Source organism: Tachypleus tridentatus, chromosome 13, assembly GCF_004210375.1.
Source record: "Tachypleus tridentatus isolate NWPU-2018 chromosome 13, ASM421037v1, whole genome shotgun sequence".
Lineage (NCBI taxonomy): Eukaryota > Metazoa > Arthropoda > Merostomata > Xiphosura > Limulidae > Tachypleus > Tachypleus tridentatus.
The window spans coordinates 56,739,635-56,760,266 of NC_134837.1; the positions used below are offsets into that span (position 1 = coordinate 56,739,635).

Sequence of the window (20,632 nt, forward strand, 5' to 3'; positions counted from 1 at the left end):
TTTTGTTTGTTTGTTTGTTTGAAATTAAGCACAAAGCTACACAAGAACTATCCGTGCTCTGCCCAACACGGGTATCAAAATTCGGTTTATAGTGTTATAAGTCCGCAGACATACCGCTGTGTACGATCATTTAGTTATTGTAATAAAAATTCACAACTCCAACCTACCTTGATCTTCTAATTTCTAATTGTACGTAGAAGGTGTCATAAAAAGTTTCAAGTCAAAGTTCCATCAAATGAAGTTTAATCTATCTTAGCCGGAGAAAACTTTTTAGCAATGGCGTTTATGTACACACACACACACACACTGTGGGAGAACTAATTAAAAATTCACGAAAGACTTGGATATTTATTGTGATATGAAAGCCTTTTCTAAGCTGGCACGGCACGACTATCATATATACTCTTCAAAAAAAGAAACGCAAAAGGCAAAATATGAGACAAATTGTTAACACGTTTATTCCGGGTAGTTCTGTATGACATGTGTGAAACTTTGCACATTCACTGCTGAACATCCAAAGTCTGCAAAGGCGAAGTCCACGCTCACTAGGTGAAGTTTAACGTCACTCAACGTCAATAACGAGTGTGCCCCCCCCTGAGCATCAATAACTGCTTGGCATCTCCTGCCCATGGAAGCGATGAGATGACGAATCATATCCTGTGGAATGGCTGTCCATTCAGCCTGCAAAGCTGTTGAGGTTGTCGCCGTCACAGACGTCGGTCCAACTCGTCCCAAAGATGTTCGATGGGGTTTAAATCTGGTCATATGGAGGGCCAGGGAAGAACGATGATGTTGTGGTATCTCAAGAAGACAGTGGTGAGTCGGGCTGTGTGAGGACGGGCGTTGTCATGTTGAAAAACGTCGTTGACGTTCACCATGATGGGTTGCACATGGGGCCTAAGAATCTCGTCGACGTATCGTTGAGCCGTAAGAATCCCTCGAATGTGCAAAAGGTCTGTTCTGGCATTGTAGGCGATGGCAGCCCACATCATGACGCTGCCACCACCAAATCTGTCAACATCCTGCACACAGTTTGCTGCAAAACGTTCACCTCGGCGACGGTAAACACGGGTCCTTCCATCCTGCCTACGAAGCATAAAACGTGATTCGTCGCTGAACCAAACATGCCTCCAACGTCGATGAGGCCATACCCGATGTGCCCGAGTCCACTGCAGCCGTGCTTGACGATGTTGCTGGGTGAGGATGACGCCTTTGACTGGACGTCGAGGTCGGATTCCTGCATCTCGTAGACGGTTGCGTACGGTCTGATCGGAAATCCTACGCAGCCCTGGTATGGTTGAGGCAGTAGACGTCGCAGTGGTTGTCCTATCCCGAAGGTGACGTAACCGGATGTTGCGATCTTGTGCAGGCGTGGTCACACGAGGTCTGCCAGATCGTGGACTGTCACGAGTTGATCCATGTTGTTGGTGACGATTCCATAGCCTTGTGATGGTACTTGGGTGGACATTCACAGCTCTGGCAACATTTGATCGAGATTCGCTTACTTCCAAGCGACCAATGGCGTTGTTGCGTTTTGCTTCAGTCAGTCTTGGCGTAACTGTATTGCGTTTCGGTAGCTTAAAACTGAGCTATGGAAACCGAGAACCCGTCACTTTTATAGGGATTTTGCACATGTTGCACTTGCAGAACATGCAGATCTCTCAAACAAATTTATTGGACACGCATGCGTTTTGACGAAAAATCCGATGTTTTCCTCCGTTTTCAAAGTGCACAACTTTTATTGTAATTTTGGTCTGACAATCAGTGCCTTAACACGTGTAACATCACATACTCTGAGCTTGTAACGTTATTACATATATTTCTCTTTAAAATAACAAAAATATCCCTTTTGCGTTTCTTGTTTTGAAGAGTATATTTTGCATAAGGCGGTAGTATCAGTGCTATATTTTCAACATTACATTCTTTATCGTTAGAGATTTGTTTTGTAGGAAGAAGACGAGTGTATAACGGTATGCCTTTTTCTCAAAAAATCGTAATGAACTCAAAAAAGGAATTTAGCATTAAAATTATAAGTCTAATATCAATGTATAAAGTTTCTTTTTATACGCATTTCCTTGTGATATCGGACACATTCTCACACTACTCACAAAATTCACATCTGCACAGATTTTCTATATGTAACAACCATTCGTATTATGATAGGTGTATACTAGAGTCTATTTTAAATGCATCCTAATTATTTGAAACAACTTGTTCTGGTTTTAAGAAATGTTTCTGAAGTTCAAGAGAAAAGCATATAATAGCAACATATTCTAGAACCTGAAAACACGGTATAATGATATTACTACAACTAACAGAAGTGACAGATAAAAGTTATTATAGAACGTTTAGGAATAAATACATCCAATCTTCATAAAATTGACGCAGTACATGCAAAACAATTATTACAAATAACATCACCGAAGACAAAGACACGTCATTGAAAAAATCATAAACATTTATAATAAGAATGTTGGTACTTAAAATGGGGGATGCATAAAGAAAAGAACAGTAAATAACTTGAATAGGTTTGTTCATAATTAAATACAAAGCTACACACTACGGGTATCGAAAATCGGTGTTTAGTGTGTAAGTCTGTAGACACACTGCAGTGTCACTGGGAGGAATTTTGAACACCATCACAACAAATGAATTTACCTATATATTTAATGAAAAGTAATAAAATAAGATTAAATCAATCGACGTTATTATTGAAGCAAGGGATAATTTTTTTTTTTAAATAATTAGATTCTATTTCACTCATTGGCCCAGCATGGCTAGGTAGTTAAGGCACTTGACTCCCAATCCGACGGTCGTGGGTTCGAATCCTCGTCGCACCAAATATGCTTACCCTTTCAGCTGTGGGGGCGTTTTAATGTGACAGTCAATCCCCTATTTGTTGATAAAAGAGTAGCCCAAGAGTTGGCGGTGGGTGGTGATGACTAGCTGCCTTCCCTTTAGTCTTACACTGCTAAATTAGGGACGGCTAACGCAAATAAGCTTCGTGTAGATTTGTGCGAAATTAAAAACAAACAAACTCATTGACTGCGGCTGCTTTAAATATTAAGTGTATTAACCGTGCACCCTAAACGCACACTCACATTCAACTGTCAGAGGCGGATCGTGCTGAACACAGCGAATCAGTAATTAATGGGCTAACGATATATTTCAAATCTATGCTGTCCTTAGCTAAACCTTTGAAGACTGTGTATAGATAGATAGTAGATACACAGGGAGATAAAAAAATGTGAGCAGTTGTAGGAAATTTCCGTGTGTTCATGGGTAAGTACAGCTACATAAGCTTAATAAACTCTTTGATAGTAGCTTTGCAGCTATTATGCGATGAATACATGACACGTGAACGAGATGAGGTCTCTATGCAGTCCTTCGATTTTTGTTGTTTGAAATTAAGCACAAAGCTACACAAAGGGCTAGCAGTGCTCTGTCCATTACGGTTACCGAAACTAAAGTTTTAGCGTTATAAGTCCGCAGACACATCACTGTGCCACTGGGGGGCGCAGTACTTCAAAGAGAAATATATATTTTTTATTTGTTCGGAATTAAGCACAAAGCTACACAATGGGCTATCGAAGATCGGTTTCTAGCGATTTGAGTCCGGCGAATATATATTTTATATGATGATTTAAAGAATATTCTAAACTGAATTTAGATGATTTGTAGATCTAACAATTTAACGAGTTTTTTGTTTCTTTTAAGAATTAAGATATATTTTCTTAGGAAGACACAAGTGTAGAGGCTATTTAAGTACAGTAACCCAGTAAGAGGGTAAATTGTTTTTCTATTTGAAAAATATTCATTGATGGTTTTCAAAAGATGTGGGATACCCATTTAAGAGGAAGATTTATAAATTTTATTTCTCTCTGTGAAGACAAATATAAATAAATTATAAAAGTGGGGCTAGAGCCCCAAAACTTTTTTTCTGAATCCCAGGATTTTAGTTGTTTAAATTTATAGTAGGATCATAAATATTTCATGTATTTAGGTTATATTTCACAATAATGAAAGGTAAATGTTTCCATTCCTTATTTAACTTTAATAAACACACTTAGCTGACTGGCAAAACTTCAAGCATCTGCAGGAAGGGCTTTATTTTTAAAATAATTTTACCTTATGAACGCTTCAATTATACCCTTTTTGTGTATAGTCTGACTGCTCCAACATCATTCAGCAAGAGGAGTATCCACGTGTGGTGTGTGTTTTCTTATAGCAAAGCCACATCAGGCTATCTGCTGAGCCCACCAAGTGGAATCGCACCCCTGATTTTAACGTTGTAAATCCGTAGACTTACCGCTGTACTTGATGGGGGGGGGGGGCAAGGTAGCCACAGTGTAAACAATTTAGCTTTCTACTAGCTTAAAATGAAGATTAATCAAGAAACCGCATTGGTTAAAAATCTATTTAAATGTACGAAGATCAATAAATATTAAAGAAAAATAAGTGTTATGGAGTTTGTAGAAAATTAAGAATAGAAAAAACATTCTGTGAATTACTGGATATAATTGGTTGAACTTGTAGGAATAAACCGTTACCTATGGTAATTTCGCAACCTAAAAAAATGGTAGATATATTAAATAAAGACTATGCGATTTTTTAAAGCCAAAATGAAATACTGTTTTTGAATTTCGCGCAAAGCTACACGAAGGCTATCTGCGCTAGCCGTTCCTAATTTGGCAGTATAAGACTAGAGGGAAGGCAGCTAGTTATCACCACCCACCGCCAACTCTTGGGCTACTCTTTTACCAACGAATAGTGAGATTGACCGTGACATATAGAGTCCCCACGGGTGAAAGGGCGAGCATATTTGGTGCGAGGGGGATTCCAACCCGCGACCCTTAGATTACGAGTCGAATGCCTTAACCCACCTGGCCATGCCGGGCCAAATGAAATATTATTTAATAAGTTTGTCCAAAATTTCATGCAACTTTGTGAAGCATAGCTATTGTAAGAAGGAAAATCAAGGGATATCAGTCACACTTATCCAGTCTAGAAAGTGGTTAATACTAGATGGAAAATGTTTCTTTTCTATAAATCTTGGGATTTGGGAAGCCAAATTAGCGTAGGGGGGGGGGAGAGATACCAGTATTGCAACCTCTACAAACTGATGATAGTATTTCGTTTGTTGTAGAAAGGCAGAAGCTGTCGATCTATCAATGCGTATGTTCAGACAAGTGAGGATGTTCTTTTTGGGCTGCATCTTACAACTCGTGAAACTTACGGTTTTTCTACGTCCACAATTGTGGCATAAACACAATAATAGACCAGGGGTCCAAAGTTAATTCAGGGGAAGGGTTAAAATATTGTTTTATTTTACATCACTTTAAAAGCGTTAGCACTTTTTGCATTCATATCTTATTATTAAACCATGCTATCAATAACAAATCTGAGAATTTGCACAACACAGAAATAGTTACATATTACAATTATTAAAGTTATAGTTTTCTTTCGATTAAAAAAAACAACGAATTACATTCCTTTACTGAGTGAGCTAAACATTTATATTTCCAATTGAAAATCTTGTTTGGCGTAGAAACTAAGGATAGCTTATTTCTATTATAGGAATATTAGTATCAATTTTTGTAACATCAGCTGAAAGCTGGGAGTTTTATTTTTTAAAATGTTTTATAGGGTTGGTTTAATTCTAGATTAAAGCAATTTCTAAATAACCGCCTTTCCTCAACTATATGCAAACAGTTGGAGATGAGATGTTGTAGGTTCAAGCATTCAACTTCTAACCCTTAACTGATTATCCTTAGTTGCTATCCAGTTTAACGTAGTCGTTTGAATTTTGCCTGATAGGTGGAATATTCCCACCCCATTTGGGTGCTATGACCATAGGCATTATTCATTATTACTTAAGGATGACAATAAGAATTATAATGGAAATGTAATTTTGAATCTCAATTTTTATTGTTGACGGTAAGTTCATTATTGTTTTGTGGTGCTTATTTTAATTGCTCATGAACAGTTAATGTATTGTATAGCACTAGGCCCATGTATATATATATATATGGTTACTGCCAGAGGGATATGTAGGACTGATGTAGTGTTACTGAACACTATCTAGCACTATGTGTTGAGGTATACAGCTCAATGGCGACTAGAACAAAGTTAAAACTCTAGGTTGAGTAGTGATGATACCCATGTCAGAGTATACGCAATGTGAAACCAATATCTTGCTGCACCAGTATAACTCTTCGTACTCGTAAGGATATTTAACTTTACATCTTGGAATCTTGCGCTATATACTTTAGAAAACGAACAATAAATAAAGAAATCGTTGTGCTAACTTGTAATTATGCTCCCGACTTCCAAAGTAAAGCCATTAATTAGGCGCAGGTCTTAAACAAATATCTTGGCCTTTGTGACTATATTTATATGCAATCTATAGCTGTGAGGTTTTATTTGTGTGTGTTGGAGGGAAGATTAAATATTTGTTTTTCGCGCAAAGCTACTCAAGGGCTATCTGCGCTACCCGTCTCTAATTTAGCAGTGTAAGACTAGAGGGAAGGCAGCTAGTCATCACCACTCACCGCCAACTCTTTTACCAACGAATAGTAGGACTAACCGTAATATTATAACGCTATAATGGCTGAAAGAAGGAGCATGTTGGTAACGGGGATTCGAACTCGCGACCCTCAAATTACGAAACGAACGCCTTAACCCCCTGGCCATGCCGGGCCCATTAGACATCTGTTAATAGTTTTACTTTCTTGGGGATAAAAGGCGGGTAAACAATTTAATAAATCATAGGTGACGGAGTGAATTTGAAAGTATTTGTTGTGTGAATACATATGGGCCTACATATACAGTTAAATGTTGACAATCTAAACGTGTCTAGTGTTGTGAGGAAGGAGATACGCTTCATTTTGTGATAGGTGTAAACAGAAATCCTGCCTAAACTCCAATCTCGGTTATATATGTCCTGGATACTCAACAACGTAGTTTTTGTGGTTATTTGCCAGTGAACCTGTTATGTTCGCAATGGATCTTCCACCGGAAAATAAAACAGTGTCTGATTAATCGATACAATAACTTCATAGGTGTGCATAAAAAGTGATTTCTTAGTTCGTACACAGATGCAAGTTTTACTAAATATTTACGTCGTTAACATGTATCATAACTTGGTCAATAGCAGTTCCACCTATCGCAATCTCCACCGCCCAATCCTTCTTTTTAATATAGGCCGACGAATGACAGTATTAATAGGTTATTACATTTTCGCTAATGTTATCAACACACGTGAAAAAAATGGTAGGTTTATCAAATTTTTAATAGAGTGCTATAACAAATATATCTGTGAAGTCCAGATAGGTAGTTCTTCCTCGTTTCGCATACACTCCTCCAAAACCCTGTAAATTCCATCTTTATGGCTTTTCTAATTACGTCTGCCTAAACAACAACAACAAAAAGTGATATTTTAAAACAGTTGAATTGAATAAATTCGTAACACCATTTGCACGAACCACGAAGTTAACGCAAAATAATAACACTTGCATTTTATCGAATTGGTAAAAATCACAAAACGACGATGTTAAGGCAAAATAATAATGACTCTTGCATTTTACCGAACTGGAAAAATAACGTAACGATGATGTCATGAAACATAATAACGACTATTGGACTTTACCGAAGTGGTAAAATCACGGTACAATGATGTAAATGTAACATAATAAAGGTGGGCTCCGTCTAATCCGGTTGACTATTTTTTTAAACACAATTTGTGTACATTTATTCTTTTTAAATATGCTATGGTTTTCGTTTGCTTCCTTGTTTTGAATTTTGCGCAAAGCCACACGAGGGCTATCTGCGCTAGTCACCCCTAATTTAGCAGCGTAAGGTTAGAGGGAAGGCAGTTAATCATTACCACCCACCGCTAACTCTTGGGCTATGGTTCGCAGTTTTTGTTTCACAATTTTGATACTTTGCCCATAGCTAGATCTAATTTTAAATCGATACATTAGTCAACAGCACTCATTCAATTGTTGTCTAACTGATTAGTAGAATTTAATCATTATTAAAGTACGAAGCACTGTCTGTAAATCTCGCTTGATTTTCAGCACTTATGAAACACGATAAAATACCATGTGATACGAAATATTTAAACTGAGGAAAATGTAGTTAGCAGTGACTAAATTCTCACTTCAAATATAGTTTTTTTCTGCTTATATATCTTTTATCGTAATAAATGGCTTTGAGTGTGACTCGCATATAACGATATTATTCTACTTGAATTTGGGAAATAAGGATTATAAATGACACTACCTAAATTTAGGATAAGGATTTCAGTCTCCTTACACTTTATTTAATGTACATTAATTTTTGTAAACTGACAAACTTGAAATTATCGTGTTTCCGTAGACGTGAGAGTTATTATTTTAAGACACTTTTAAAGCAGGAACCTAAACTTTTGCATGCATATTACAATAATCTTCTACAGAGTAATTAAAGCATGACTTCAAACGTGTTCACACTGAATGGTCTGTCTGACGCAACGCATGCATGAACACATTGATGTATAGTGTTGGAAGTAGCTTTCCATACTTACACAAGCTTTGTGATAAAAACTGGTTACTGTGTTAAAGGAGTGAAGAAGAATGCCTCCCTCAACGAATTATGTTAAAAAATATAATTCAATTTTTAGGATAAGAACAATATAAAGTTTATTCTGGTAACTTCTGCGTTAGTTCTTTTATTTTATATACTGTTTCATGAAAGAACAATATTTCGAGTGACAAAACTGTCTCTTCCAAAGAAGTTTTAATGATATAGAACTACTGAAGACAGTATAATACAACTTCAAGTTTTACGTGAGACTTTTAAGTAAACCACACTCACACCTTTCGCTACTACTCTTGATTTTTTTACTCTTACACGCTAAATGTTCAGTAATATAACAAAGTGTGGATAGAACCTTTTTCATACTGTACAAGTTTACAGTTAAATTTGCACACTGCATAAGTTATACAAATTCAAATTTTAGTTTTGTATAATTTTACAAAAAATCAATTTTTAATCAATAAATGTATCGGAACCACATGAAACTTAATTCAAGTGATGAAAAATTAATATGAACAAAACATAAACATTGCTCAAGTATGCTTAAGACGTTAAGAAAATATCAAACAATTAAAATGTAATAGTGCATTTTGTAAATGTATACAATAATGTGTAAAGAAAATTAAAATAATTTCAGGACAAAAACAAAACTGCAATATACTGAAGTATGATGACAACAAAAAAACTTAAATTTAGTGAACACATTACAAAAGTTAGGTTATATAACAACTTGCACATAAATACAAAAGCTCAATAACTTCTATATAAAGGTGTGTTATATCACATTACATTTAAAGTATAAAGTGTTTGAAAGCCTAAATTTTTTTCAGCAAAAAAACCTGCTTTAGCTATAAAAAAAAATCACATAGGATTGTGATTTCATTAATACAAAACTAGTTATTTTACATCAAGAGACTGTTTTATTTGGTACTGGAAAAACAAAAAATAGTACACACCTTTTTTGAACACTAAGGCACTTTTCAAGAAAAACAAGAATTTTCATAATTTTTTTCAATTTATTTTGCATAACAAAACCAAAATTTAAAAAAATTTGAGAACTGCATCTTCCCAAATCACATCAATTATCGGTGCATTGTAAACCCACTACCAATTCAGTTAAATTACAATTTTTTAAAAGCTAATAACAAAAGTCAAAAGTAAAAAAAATGATCTATCATTCAAAAATAATAAATTGATTTTTGTACTATCAACCAAAAGCACAACTTCTTTTAAGCATCATTTCTTATATCAACTGAATTTTCTAGTCTTTAGAATAAACACAACATTATTAAAAAAAATGTCAATTTCACAACTTCATTACATCTTTGCTAGATTCCCTTTTGCACCTTAAAGTTTCTTGTAAATGTTTTAACATTTTATTCAGTACTATCACTAAACTAAACTGCTTTACTTCACACATGTACACAAAATCCATGCAAAACAATGCAAATTAAATGGCAACAGAAAACTGCCAGATGTGTATATATAACATAAATATTAAAAAATATATTTTAAATCACAAACAGTTTGGGATTGCTTCAAATTCCATCATCAGCAATAAAACCCCAAAAAGTTAGTCCACAATATTCTAATATTCACAATATTACTCCTCAGACTTATTCTACCTACTCTTGGTTCCCAGCTCTACACACTTGCTAAAAATCTTGTACCTGAATTAAGCTAATTAACTAAGAATGAATTTACTGTTTTTTCTTTAGTTCAAGAGATAACTAAATATGCTAACAAATTCATTATGGCCAGCTTTGATATTCATTCTTCATTCACTAACATCCTGTTTGAGAAAACAATTAAATCATTTATTTAATTTATTTATTCTCAAACAAAAGTGATCTGCACTCTAACCTGGCCCAGCTGAGAGTTCAAGGTTTAAATCCCTATCACGTCAAACGTGCTTACTCATTCAGCCATGAGGGTGTTATAATGTGATATTCAATCCCACTATTTGTTGTTAAAAGAGATTGTGATGGATGATGGTAACTAACTGCTCTTCCACTAGTCTTACACTGCTAAATTAGGGATGGCTAGTACAGATAGCCCTTGTGTAGCTTTGCGTGAAATTGAAAAACAAACAAACAATCTAACTTTAACCAACAAAAATTCAAAAAGCTTCTTGAATTGGCCCTTAAGAATAATCACTTCATTTTTAATTGTCATCTTTATGACCAGATAGGACCAGATGGGATCACTTCTAGGTCCGACTCTTGCAGATATTTTCTCTATTATATATATGGTAATGGTTGGATAATTGACCACTATTATATAGAAAGTACGTGAATTATATTTTTCTACTCTTTTACAACAATAATCATGCAAAAAATGTTTTTAGAATATCTAAATTCACAACATTCATGTATAAACTTTACATGTGAGATGGAAAACAATAACTTAGCTTCTTTAGACATTCAAGTAAACAAAATAAACAATCTCTTTGCCATATCTGTTTACAGTAAGAAAACAATTACTGGCTTATACACTCACTTCAACAGTTTAACATCAAACCCATTCACGTATAACCTTGTTCTCACTCTTCTAAACAGAGCATATAATATCTGTTCAGATTACCTCTGTCTTTATTCATAAATTACAAAATGTCATGGCATGTTACAAAGTAATTGTTATCCCTTAAGTGTCTTACATTCTATCACTATATAATATTAAACAAATAAAACAGAACCTAACAAAATGCCACACACATCTCTCAAAAAAACCCACTAGTTCTCATCACTCCTCTCATAGGCAAACAAATCTCTAATTCAAATAAATACCCAAGACATACTATCCACAAATTAAGCTATGTTTGGTATTTGCATCAATGCTTATAATTAAACATATGTTTAGAACCAAAGACATTATCCATTCCTATGTACTTATGGGCTGTATATAAATACACCTATGGTAGTTGCAAAGCAACATATATTGGTGAAAACACATTACCTACAAGTATGTGCACAGGAGCACACAGGAATTCCAGCTAGAAGTGGATATAAGCAAACTAATCCACCTGAGTCTTATATCCAATTGCACAATGAGAATAGTAACTACCTCATACTTCTAGAAAACTTTAAAATTCTCTACTCTGGAACATAGATTACAAATTATTTATTAAAGAATGTCTCTCCTTTTTCAATTATCGTCTAACACTAAATAATAACATCAACTCCCCCTGTTGTCATTAATTTAATCAATTTCAGATTCTCAGTGTGTTTATTCAATAATTGACATTTTAAATATGCACAGTGTATACTTATAATTAAGCCCTTCTTTATAATATTTTCTCTTAACAATATTACTTAATAAAAATGTGTATGCCACATTTTATCACATATCCCATTATATTGTTACTATTTAAATCTGTCCTAAGTTTCCAATTGAATATGAAAAAACTGCTCATTCAATAGCTAATGCTATTTCTCGTAGTTAGAATATTGTGAACTAACCTTTCGAGGTTTTAACATTGTTGATGGAATTTCAAGCAGTTTCAACCCATCCATAATTCAAGATATTTTTTTCAGTATTACCATGTTATTGTATATAAATACATATATAGTTTTTTACTAGTGACACAATATTGGTAAGTAGAAGAGTGGCTAAATGACATTTAAGTCTACTTTATACTTGTTAATATTATGTTTTTGTGGTTTATAAAAAAAATCCTTTTTTGAATATTAACTAATTGGAATTCATTGAAACCAAATCTCATTAATCACATCAAATAAATTTAGTTTTCTTCCCAGTTAAACTCTACTTACTAAACCTAATAATACGAGACAAATATACTCTGTATTGCTTATGAAGTTTTTGTTTCTCCAGTGGCACTTAAAATATCCTTAATGTTTTGTTTTTACTTTACATGTTGATTCTCAATGGTATTAAATATATACCTAAAGCATTAAATAATATATATAAACTAACTAATAACTAAAATACATTTGATGTTTGTGTATACAATAAAAGTTAACAATATCATGGATTCTCTAAGGAGTACATTTATCCAACAGTAGATATGTTGGATTAAATGGGTTTATCTATTTTATAAATGCATAATAATAATACATATATGCAATCACTATCCACAGAAATATTCTTCTAATTCATATTGAAAATCTTTTATATTAAGAACTAGGGATTATGTATGTGCTGATAATAATGGTTAATTTCTAATAAATTAGATATAAGAACCTGTTTTTACTTTGAGAATTTACATATCACAAACCTTGGTGTTTATTTTTTTGTACAACTTTAATGATTTGTATTACATCTATTTAGCCATTAGTTATTTTAAATCTTTAAGATGCTGAGTTTGTAACTGAACATTTTAATGTATACATGCATTCTCAATGGATTTGTCATAATGATAAAGAATATATTTAACAAGAGGGAATCCTCAACAGCTGAGATTTTTTAGGTAGGATTAGAATAAATTAAATTACAAGCCCTTTTTTTCCTATTTGTTGGCTGTATTTTAGTGTGCCAGCAATACTAATCATGGGAAGCTTGTATACCTGATTCATTTTTTATTACTCATTAGAATCTCTACAAATCTACTATCAAATTGAAATTCTTTTAGTCAGAATTGGAATAAATTAACCTCTGAAACAATGGGTGTGGTCAAATACATCAATAAAATGGTTTGATCTCCTAAGGCCAAGACTGTAATTACATTTCATATTTGCCAACAGATGACAGAGCTATGAGTTAAAGGTTTGTACTTAAGAAAGAAAAACTTGGAGCTCTTCTATGAGCCACTGTGCCATGGCTAAAAATTACAGTTTTAACACATGTTAGTTTGATTTTTGAATACTGTATGAAGGTACCTATTTATTGTATAGAAAACTATTTGGTATCTATGACTCTCATAAGTTCTTAAGTATAAAATATCTGCAGGAATTAAAATAAATATTTATATCTTGCAGTAACTAACATTCAGTTTTCCATTTTATTATAGTTAAATAAATACATTTCTGTATACTTAAATTTCATGGATAATTTGAACAATTTATAATTATTTTTATATAAAAATAAATTTTTCATTATTCATGTATTTAGTGAATTACACTGACCTAATTTAAATGGAATTATGAAAACAAACTGATAACAGTGAAGAAACTAGATGCAAAATGAAAACAATCTAATCTCTAAAAATATCAAATTATACTTGCAGTTTATAATTGTACATATTATGGTCACTTTCAGGTAATACTTAACTCTCTCTCTTTCAAACTAAACTGAACTGATTATAATTACATAAATTCAATATGTGGTTAATTATCACTATCATAGTGCCTTTATTTTTAAAATTATTGTAGTTGTTAGTTGTAATTTGTGTTAGTTTGCTTGTATTCAGAGTTATAAATAATTTCCACCATACTCCCTCAAGTCTCTTATGTAGTCATAAATTATTCTGTTCAGGACTTCTTAACAGTATTATTTTTAACCTGGTGCTTCATCACATGACTTTGTCATCCTCTGAGAATCTAAATAAGGAATATTAATAGATGATGTTAATTCTACATGTAAAAACATGGTTTTCTGTGTTTTTTCTGTACAAGTTGATAGGTATTCTACAATCATTGTTTTTGAAAAATAAAATACATTGAATTTTGGACTAATTTATTAATACATGTATTAAAGTTTTCAAAGAAATTTCACTTTTAATGGAAAGCTATGCCTAAGACCTGTAATGAACATGATACAAATACTGTGCAATAAAGAAAGTTGTACTGATAGCATTTTCTTACTTCAAAGGGTTCACTCATTCCCAGAACATTATCAAAACTACTGCTGATATACAACAGTTGGTATGTTCCAGGAAGAAGAATATTATGGTCAGCAAAAGTGACTTGATATTGTAGCCATGCACAATGGGCTCTAGTAAAGTTTTCTTGAGTTGACACAATCAGGTCCTCACTTTCTGGTGTTGATGATGGGATGACAAGTGGCTTAGTGGAAGCCCAGACATAACAAAGATACTCATCAATACTGCTAAAATGTACCTGGAAGAAAAGTAGCCAAATTATAAAAGTAAGAAAAATTAAACTTGCTTATACCATAAAACATGGAAAACTAGAAATAAGTTATAATGAATAAATAAGTCAGGAGTAGTAAATCTGAAAACAATATACAGATTTAATTATGAATACAACACAAAAACAAGAATATGAATACAGAACACAAACTACTAAAATTTCAATACAACGTATAACACTGAAAAACAGATAGATATAAAGCAAATAAAAAACTTAAAATATCTATAAAATTGTATATGAAACCTTAAAATGCTAGTACAATTTATAAAACCTGATAAATTTGAAATTTTTTGAAGTCTCATTTACTGAAAAAAATTTTAAACCATGTTTGTCACAATTAAAAAAGTTAAAATATTTATAGTTTAGAGTGGTGCAGTGTACCCGATACAAGGCTATCCAGTCCCAGGAGTTAATATCTGCTCCAACAGTTTTGTAGCAGGCAATTCCATCTGTGTTAATTTTCCAGTTCTGGATAGGAAGGAAAATTATCAAATCTTCTTTGGGTTCAGAAAATACCTGGAATGTTAATGCCCAAGTACTTAAGTTGAGGTTAATAAATTTAATGACATACATTTCTAAAAAAAGTATTAAAGATAAAAAATATTAAATGTTAACATTTTTCTAAACTTGAAAGTATATTTCTAATACATATCTCTTCACACAGAATAGCTTATTTACCTCTAAAATTTGGAAATCAACTGAGGAAGAGTACAATATATATTAATCTTATTTTAATGCTACAAGAAAATAAATTAAGATAATTTTGTCTTACCTTAATACTAAAAGCAGATGATACAGGCTTGTGATCACTCTGAAGGTAGTATGGATAGCTCTTATAATGATGCTGTTCCAGATCTAATGAAACCTGATCATAAGCATTCTGAGTGAAATGATATAAAATCCTGTCTGTCCATGCAGGCCTCCGATTCCTAGTGTAGTGTATAAACATACAAAATGCTTTAAACATCCAAACAAAAACAACAATGAAATAGATTACATAAGAGACTATACATGCTCATCACTGAATTAGATTTACACAGGATGTAGAGTTTGCAACAATCTCATTTACATCAAGAGTGTAGCTTGTTACTAACAAAGATATCAAATCTCCATAGTTAGGATAACCATGAAAAACCATGATTAAATTTTATTAGCCATTAGAATCTCTACCAGTTTATTCTAAAATTAAAATTCTTTTAAGCAGGATTAGAGTAAATTAATTTACAGGACCTTGGGCAAGGTCAAGTACAAAAATTAAAAGTGTTTAACTTCCCAAGTCCAAAACTGTTATTAAATCTCATATCAATCAAGAGATGATGCAGTTATGAGCTAAAAGTTTGTAATTGAAAAAAACAAACTCAGAGCCATTCTACATGTTTCTATGCCACAGTTAAAAAGCAAACACTAATTTCAATTAATAGATTACTTTTGTGAGTTGTGAACCTAAACATTTATGCTGAATAACCTTGAATTTTAAATAATAATCACAATATTTTAAATCATCAGATTATCTGAATAATCAAAATCAGTAATAATTGGAAACAATAATTTTGTTTAGTGAATTATTTTCATGATATTTCTCAATCTAGTCTTAATTTTAATTAAATGATTATTTTATGTGATACTGATCAATGTGATCAATGCTTGCAGGAAAGTGATTGAACAGTCAGCTCTGATGGTCAGTATACAGACTGAAGATTAAAAACAGATGATGAATTAAGATCAGAAAAAGTCTGGTCAATGATTTTATAGGAATTCATAGATCAAGATACATGGTAGTATGGTCAAAACAATCTGCTGCAAGACACACTGTGTTATTAACTCTCTCAAATATGAGCTTGGTCAATTTGACAGACCATTTGGCCTCTTTATACTAATTTAAATTCTTTATATATTTAATGCTTCTGACCTTCAGTATGGTGTGTATATCTTCACAACATTTGACAGTCTTTCAGTTAACACTGCAACCCTTTCACATAGGAAAAAGTCATATTTTTAGTGAAGTATTTTAATAAACTAAAGATTTGTCCATGAAAATACTGAGTATTTACTTTGAATACTCTGTGTGCAAAATCATTTTCATTTAAAGATTAAAAATGTTTTTTCTTATCTCAAAAATCTCATAGTTCCTTCATGTAATCCTGAAATACATTTAAACCATTTTATTTTCAGTGAAACTTTATATTTTATCTGTTATTTTCTCTGCCCTATCTCAAAATGGGATCACACAATTTCACTAACCTCATACCACCAAAAAATGAAGTAAATCTAAATTACACCTTTTTCTTTCTAGAATGATTTCAGTTGTAACATGAAACTATATCTGTTTCTTGCAAGTAGTTTAAGCTCATAACAGTATACAGTGTTATTGTCATTTGAGCCATGTCTACTATCCTTGTTATTATTAGTTGTAAATCATTCAGGGCACAGGACGTTCATGTTACTCTATCAAATTACATTACCTACAAGCTACTATAAGCTGTTCACATGTGTGCTTCATGAAACAATTTTATATTATTATTATTTATTTTAATGGATCTTAACTCACCCAGAAAGATCCCTATTTTTACATTTTAGTTATTATTCAAACAATAAATAAAGAATAAACATGAGAAACAAGAAATAAGGGATTAATCCAATCTTCTCCTGTCAATATCACTTAACCCTTTTCTTTATACTAATGGTAGTAATACACTAAATAATTTCAACTGAATAATGCAATAAAGCACACAGATTAATAACATGCAAAAAAATGACAATTCTCCCTAACTCTGTAAATGTTTCTTGCTTTCTAATTATGTGACAAGAGCCACTAAAACTTTGTTCACCTAGTCATTAGTCTCTGCAGAGGAATGAAGCTTGTACTCTGTGTGAAACTGATGTTTTTCTGTTCAGAACACACCATACAATATGTCATTTAAAAGATGAAAAACCCTAAGTTTCTACTAGTTATAGGTAATATATATTTAAACATAAAAATAACTATCAATAAATCCTGAAAGAGAGGATGTCACAGGTGAGTGTGCAGAAGGACTTAATTTTCTATTCAATAGCTCTGTAACCAAACAAAATTGAAGGCTAAAAATTATGGTCTCTCTGAGCAATGATGATTTTATAGTAATTAAGTTTAATTTCATATTATTTTGTGAGGTGGTGGATAAAAACAGAGGAGAGAAGATGCCTAGAAAATGTGTCACACTAGTGATAAATTCTGGAATTCTTTAAATACTGTCTTGTATTTAGGAACTCAAAACTTATATACTATTAAAATATGTATTAGCTCAGATATTATGCTATAGTAATTGACATAACAGAAACAAAAAGTTTAATAAAATTTTGTCATGTCCAATAAAGGATACCCAAGGTAAGAGGGTTAATAGAAGTGACAGTTTAGGTATTGTCCATCTTATATACCTTAAACTGCAGAAATCCAAATTATGATATATTTTCAGTTGATGTGCAATACTGAACTGTTACTTCACATACCAAATTTTAGGGTAATCCAATAAGAAATACCCAAGGTATCTCCAATTTTAATTTTTCTGTTCACACCTAAGTATAGAAATTTTATTTTATATTAAGACATACTTAGCTTTTATGTATTTTTCACCCTATAGTTAGGTGTCTCATTTTGTGTCACTATATAAGCCACATGTGCAAAGCTATTCAACCAAAACATCTCAAATTTGACCAAACTTTCTGTACATGCCAATGCAAAAAGTAATGTCAGGTAGTAGTCTAACATTTTTATTACAGCTTCACTTAAGAGTTCAAGTGGGCCATTTTTGTTTGTTTTCATTAAAGTGGGCTGATTTACAGCAGCAAAACTATAAGATGCAAGGGCATGGAAATACATAGGTATTACTTGGGCCAAACAAACTAAATTAGAAGTTTGTAGCTCAAGTTTTCAAAACAATTGTATAGGTAGATGGTTATTGATTATTCATTGCAAACTTTTTGGCACAAATTTACTAAATTTTATGAAATTATCCTAATTTAGAGTGTGTCAAGGTGATGACAAGAAACTGTTAATTTAAATTACCTCATGCCCCAAGTTTAGAAAAAACACAGCCTGGCAAATTAAGAAATGAATATTGGTTTTAAAAGTTTTATCAATGCTGTAAGTGTAGCTACCAGTCTGGCCTCAAATTTTAATTTCATTTAAATTGCATAGCGAATCCTTTTTGACTGCACTTTTTTTTCCACACCTAAAGTGTTTTTGATTAGATTAGATATTCCAGCTTCTCTTTCTTTCATTTTCGATAAATCAATAGACAGTGGCCAGGTGGATGCCTTTCGATAGGAGAGTTGCAAAGATTGCTTCTTGTTTTTGTTTTTTAAGAAATGATAAGTTATGTTAGAAATAACATGCCAGTTAATCTTATATCTGCAGTGAAAACAAATTCTATTCTGACATTCGACACTGAATGTTTTAAGAAAGCTGATATGGATTCACTGTAGGAGAAATCTTACGTTACTGATGTTTGAACTTTTTTTTTTGTGTACATTACTTGTCAGCTGGATGAAGGGGAAGACTGAAGAAGATTAAATTCAGAAAATCACAACTTATTAATGAAGTCCAGTAAAACTAGATCCTTGTTACTAGTGGAAAGCCCCAAGACTGTTTATGATTGGGCCTTTTTTTCTTATCTATGTTAATGCTATTGATACTAGTATAATTTGTAAAATATTAATGTTTGCTGATAACATTAAATTCTTGTGCATTTCTACAATGAACTGAATCAACTGGCAAGTTGGACAAGTATTTGGCAAAGTCATCAATTACGGTAAATGCAGATTATTAACGTTCTACATATGGGATGGGGGGGGGTCAAACTGTGCATATCCTGACCTTTTTTTATTTCTTTCTTTTACAGAGTTATATTGATTAAACTACTTGATTGTCAAAGCATGTCAATATATTTGGCATAAAAATATTAAATTTCTATATTTTAAATTTTAATTCAAAACGAAATACTTATTTAAGTTTTCAACTTGCATCTTTCAGAGTCCATGACTTATAGGCACTGCAACTTCTCATTTGTATTTTTTCTCTTTCCTTACAAAGGTTTAAACTTGTTCAATTAATTATGAACAAATTATAAATACTTACAAGTTAGAGTATAAATTTTAAAATGCTTACTTTCTTGGTTTACTTAAATATCATCATATGTGATGTGAAGTGTTGTTTGATTAGTGATTCTAATAACATGAATGATGAACCAAATGCTGATTCAACCAATAGTAGCCACAAACTGCTATTTCCAGGTCTGAATTTTTCATTTTCCAGCCAGAACTTATCTGAGTTAAGGTATTTGTTGCTTTCCCAGTCTATTTTATGTCCAGTCAACATGGATGTCTTGGTAGGGCAGAATTCTCCATTTTTATCAGTCTTGTGCATTATTTATGCTCTTCCATTTGTATCAAAAAGTGACTTCTGGTTTTTCCATTGCAATTTTGGTTTATTAATCATGAGAATTATGCTTTAATCATTTTTAAAAAAGTGTCTATAATTCCCTCTGATATTGCTATTGTACATGTCTATATCCAATAGTCAGAGCAAGTTCTACTTTTTATTTTAGCAGTGGAAGTCAATAATTTGCCATGACAGTTTGATGTATTTGGTTTGATTGGTAAGCATTAAGCTACAAAATGGCCTTCTGTGCTCTGCCCACCATAAGCATCAGAACTCTTATTTTTTAGCAATGTAATTTAGCATATTAGAAAGAAAATACTGTTTCAATCCAAACAAAAATGTTTTAACTGTATATGTAAAAATGGCTGGTATGGATAGAGAAAACTCTATGTAGAGGAGCAAACAGTGTTTTGACCTTCTTCAGTCATCATCAGGTTCACAAAGAAAGAAAGAGGAAACTGACTGATAGCTGACCATGTGTTTGAAGGAGGTTGTGTATTTGAGTGTAGGAATGTAGAGCACATGCTTAGATGTTTGATTATATTTATTAATATGGGTATAAAGGTCTTCCTTTGTATTGGTTTATTTTGGG

General features: G+C 32.5%; 1 protein-coding gene across 18 annotated transcripts in view; it reads right to left on the bottom strand.

Annotated features, from left to right (window-relative positions):
* Positions 1–9,477: 9,477 nt before the first annotated feature.
* Positions 9,478–20,632, bottom strand: part of LOC143240404 (inositol polyphosphate 5-phosphatase K-like) — a 42,894-nt gene continuing 31,739 nt past the window's right edge. For 12 of the 18 annotated variants that reach the window (XM_076482776.1, XM_076482779.1, XM_076482788.1 and 9 more), the window contains 3 exons: positions 15,397–15,553; positions 15,006–15,140; positions 9,478–14,591 (listed from right to left, as the gene is read on the bottom strand). In XM_076482776.1, the coding sequence (XP_076338891.1) occupies positions 14,250–14,591; positions 15,006–15,140; positions 15,397–15,553 (634 nt within the window). In that variant the 3' untranslated portion in view covers positions 9,478–14,249. The remainder of the gene's footprint in view (positions 14,592–15,005; positions 15,141–15,396; positions 15,554–20,632) is intronic. The other 6 variants (XM_076482783.1, XM_076482790.1, XM_076482791.1 and 3 more) reach the window with 3 other exon arrangements.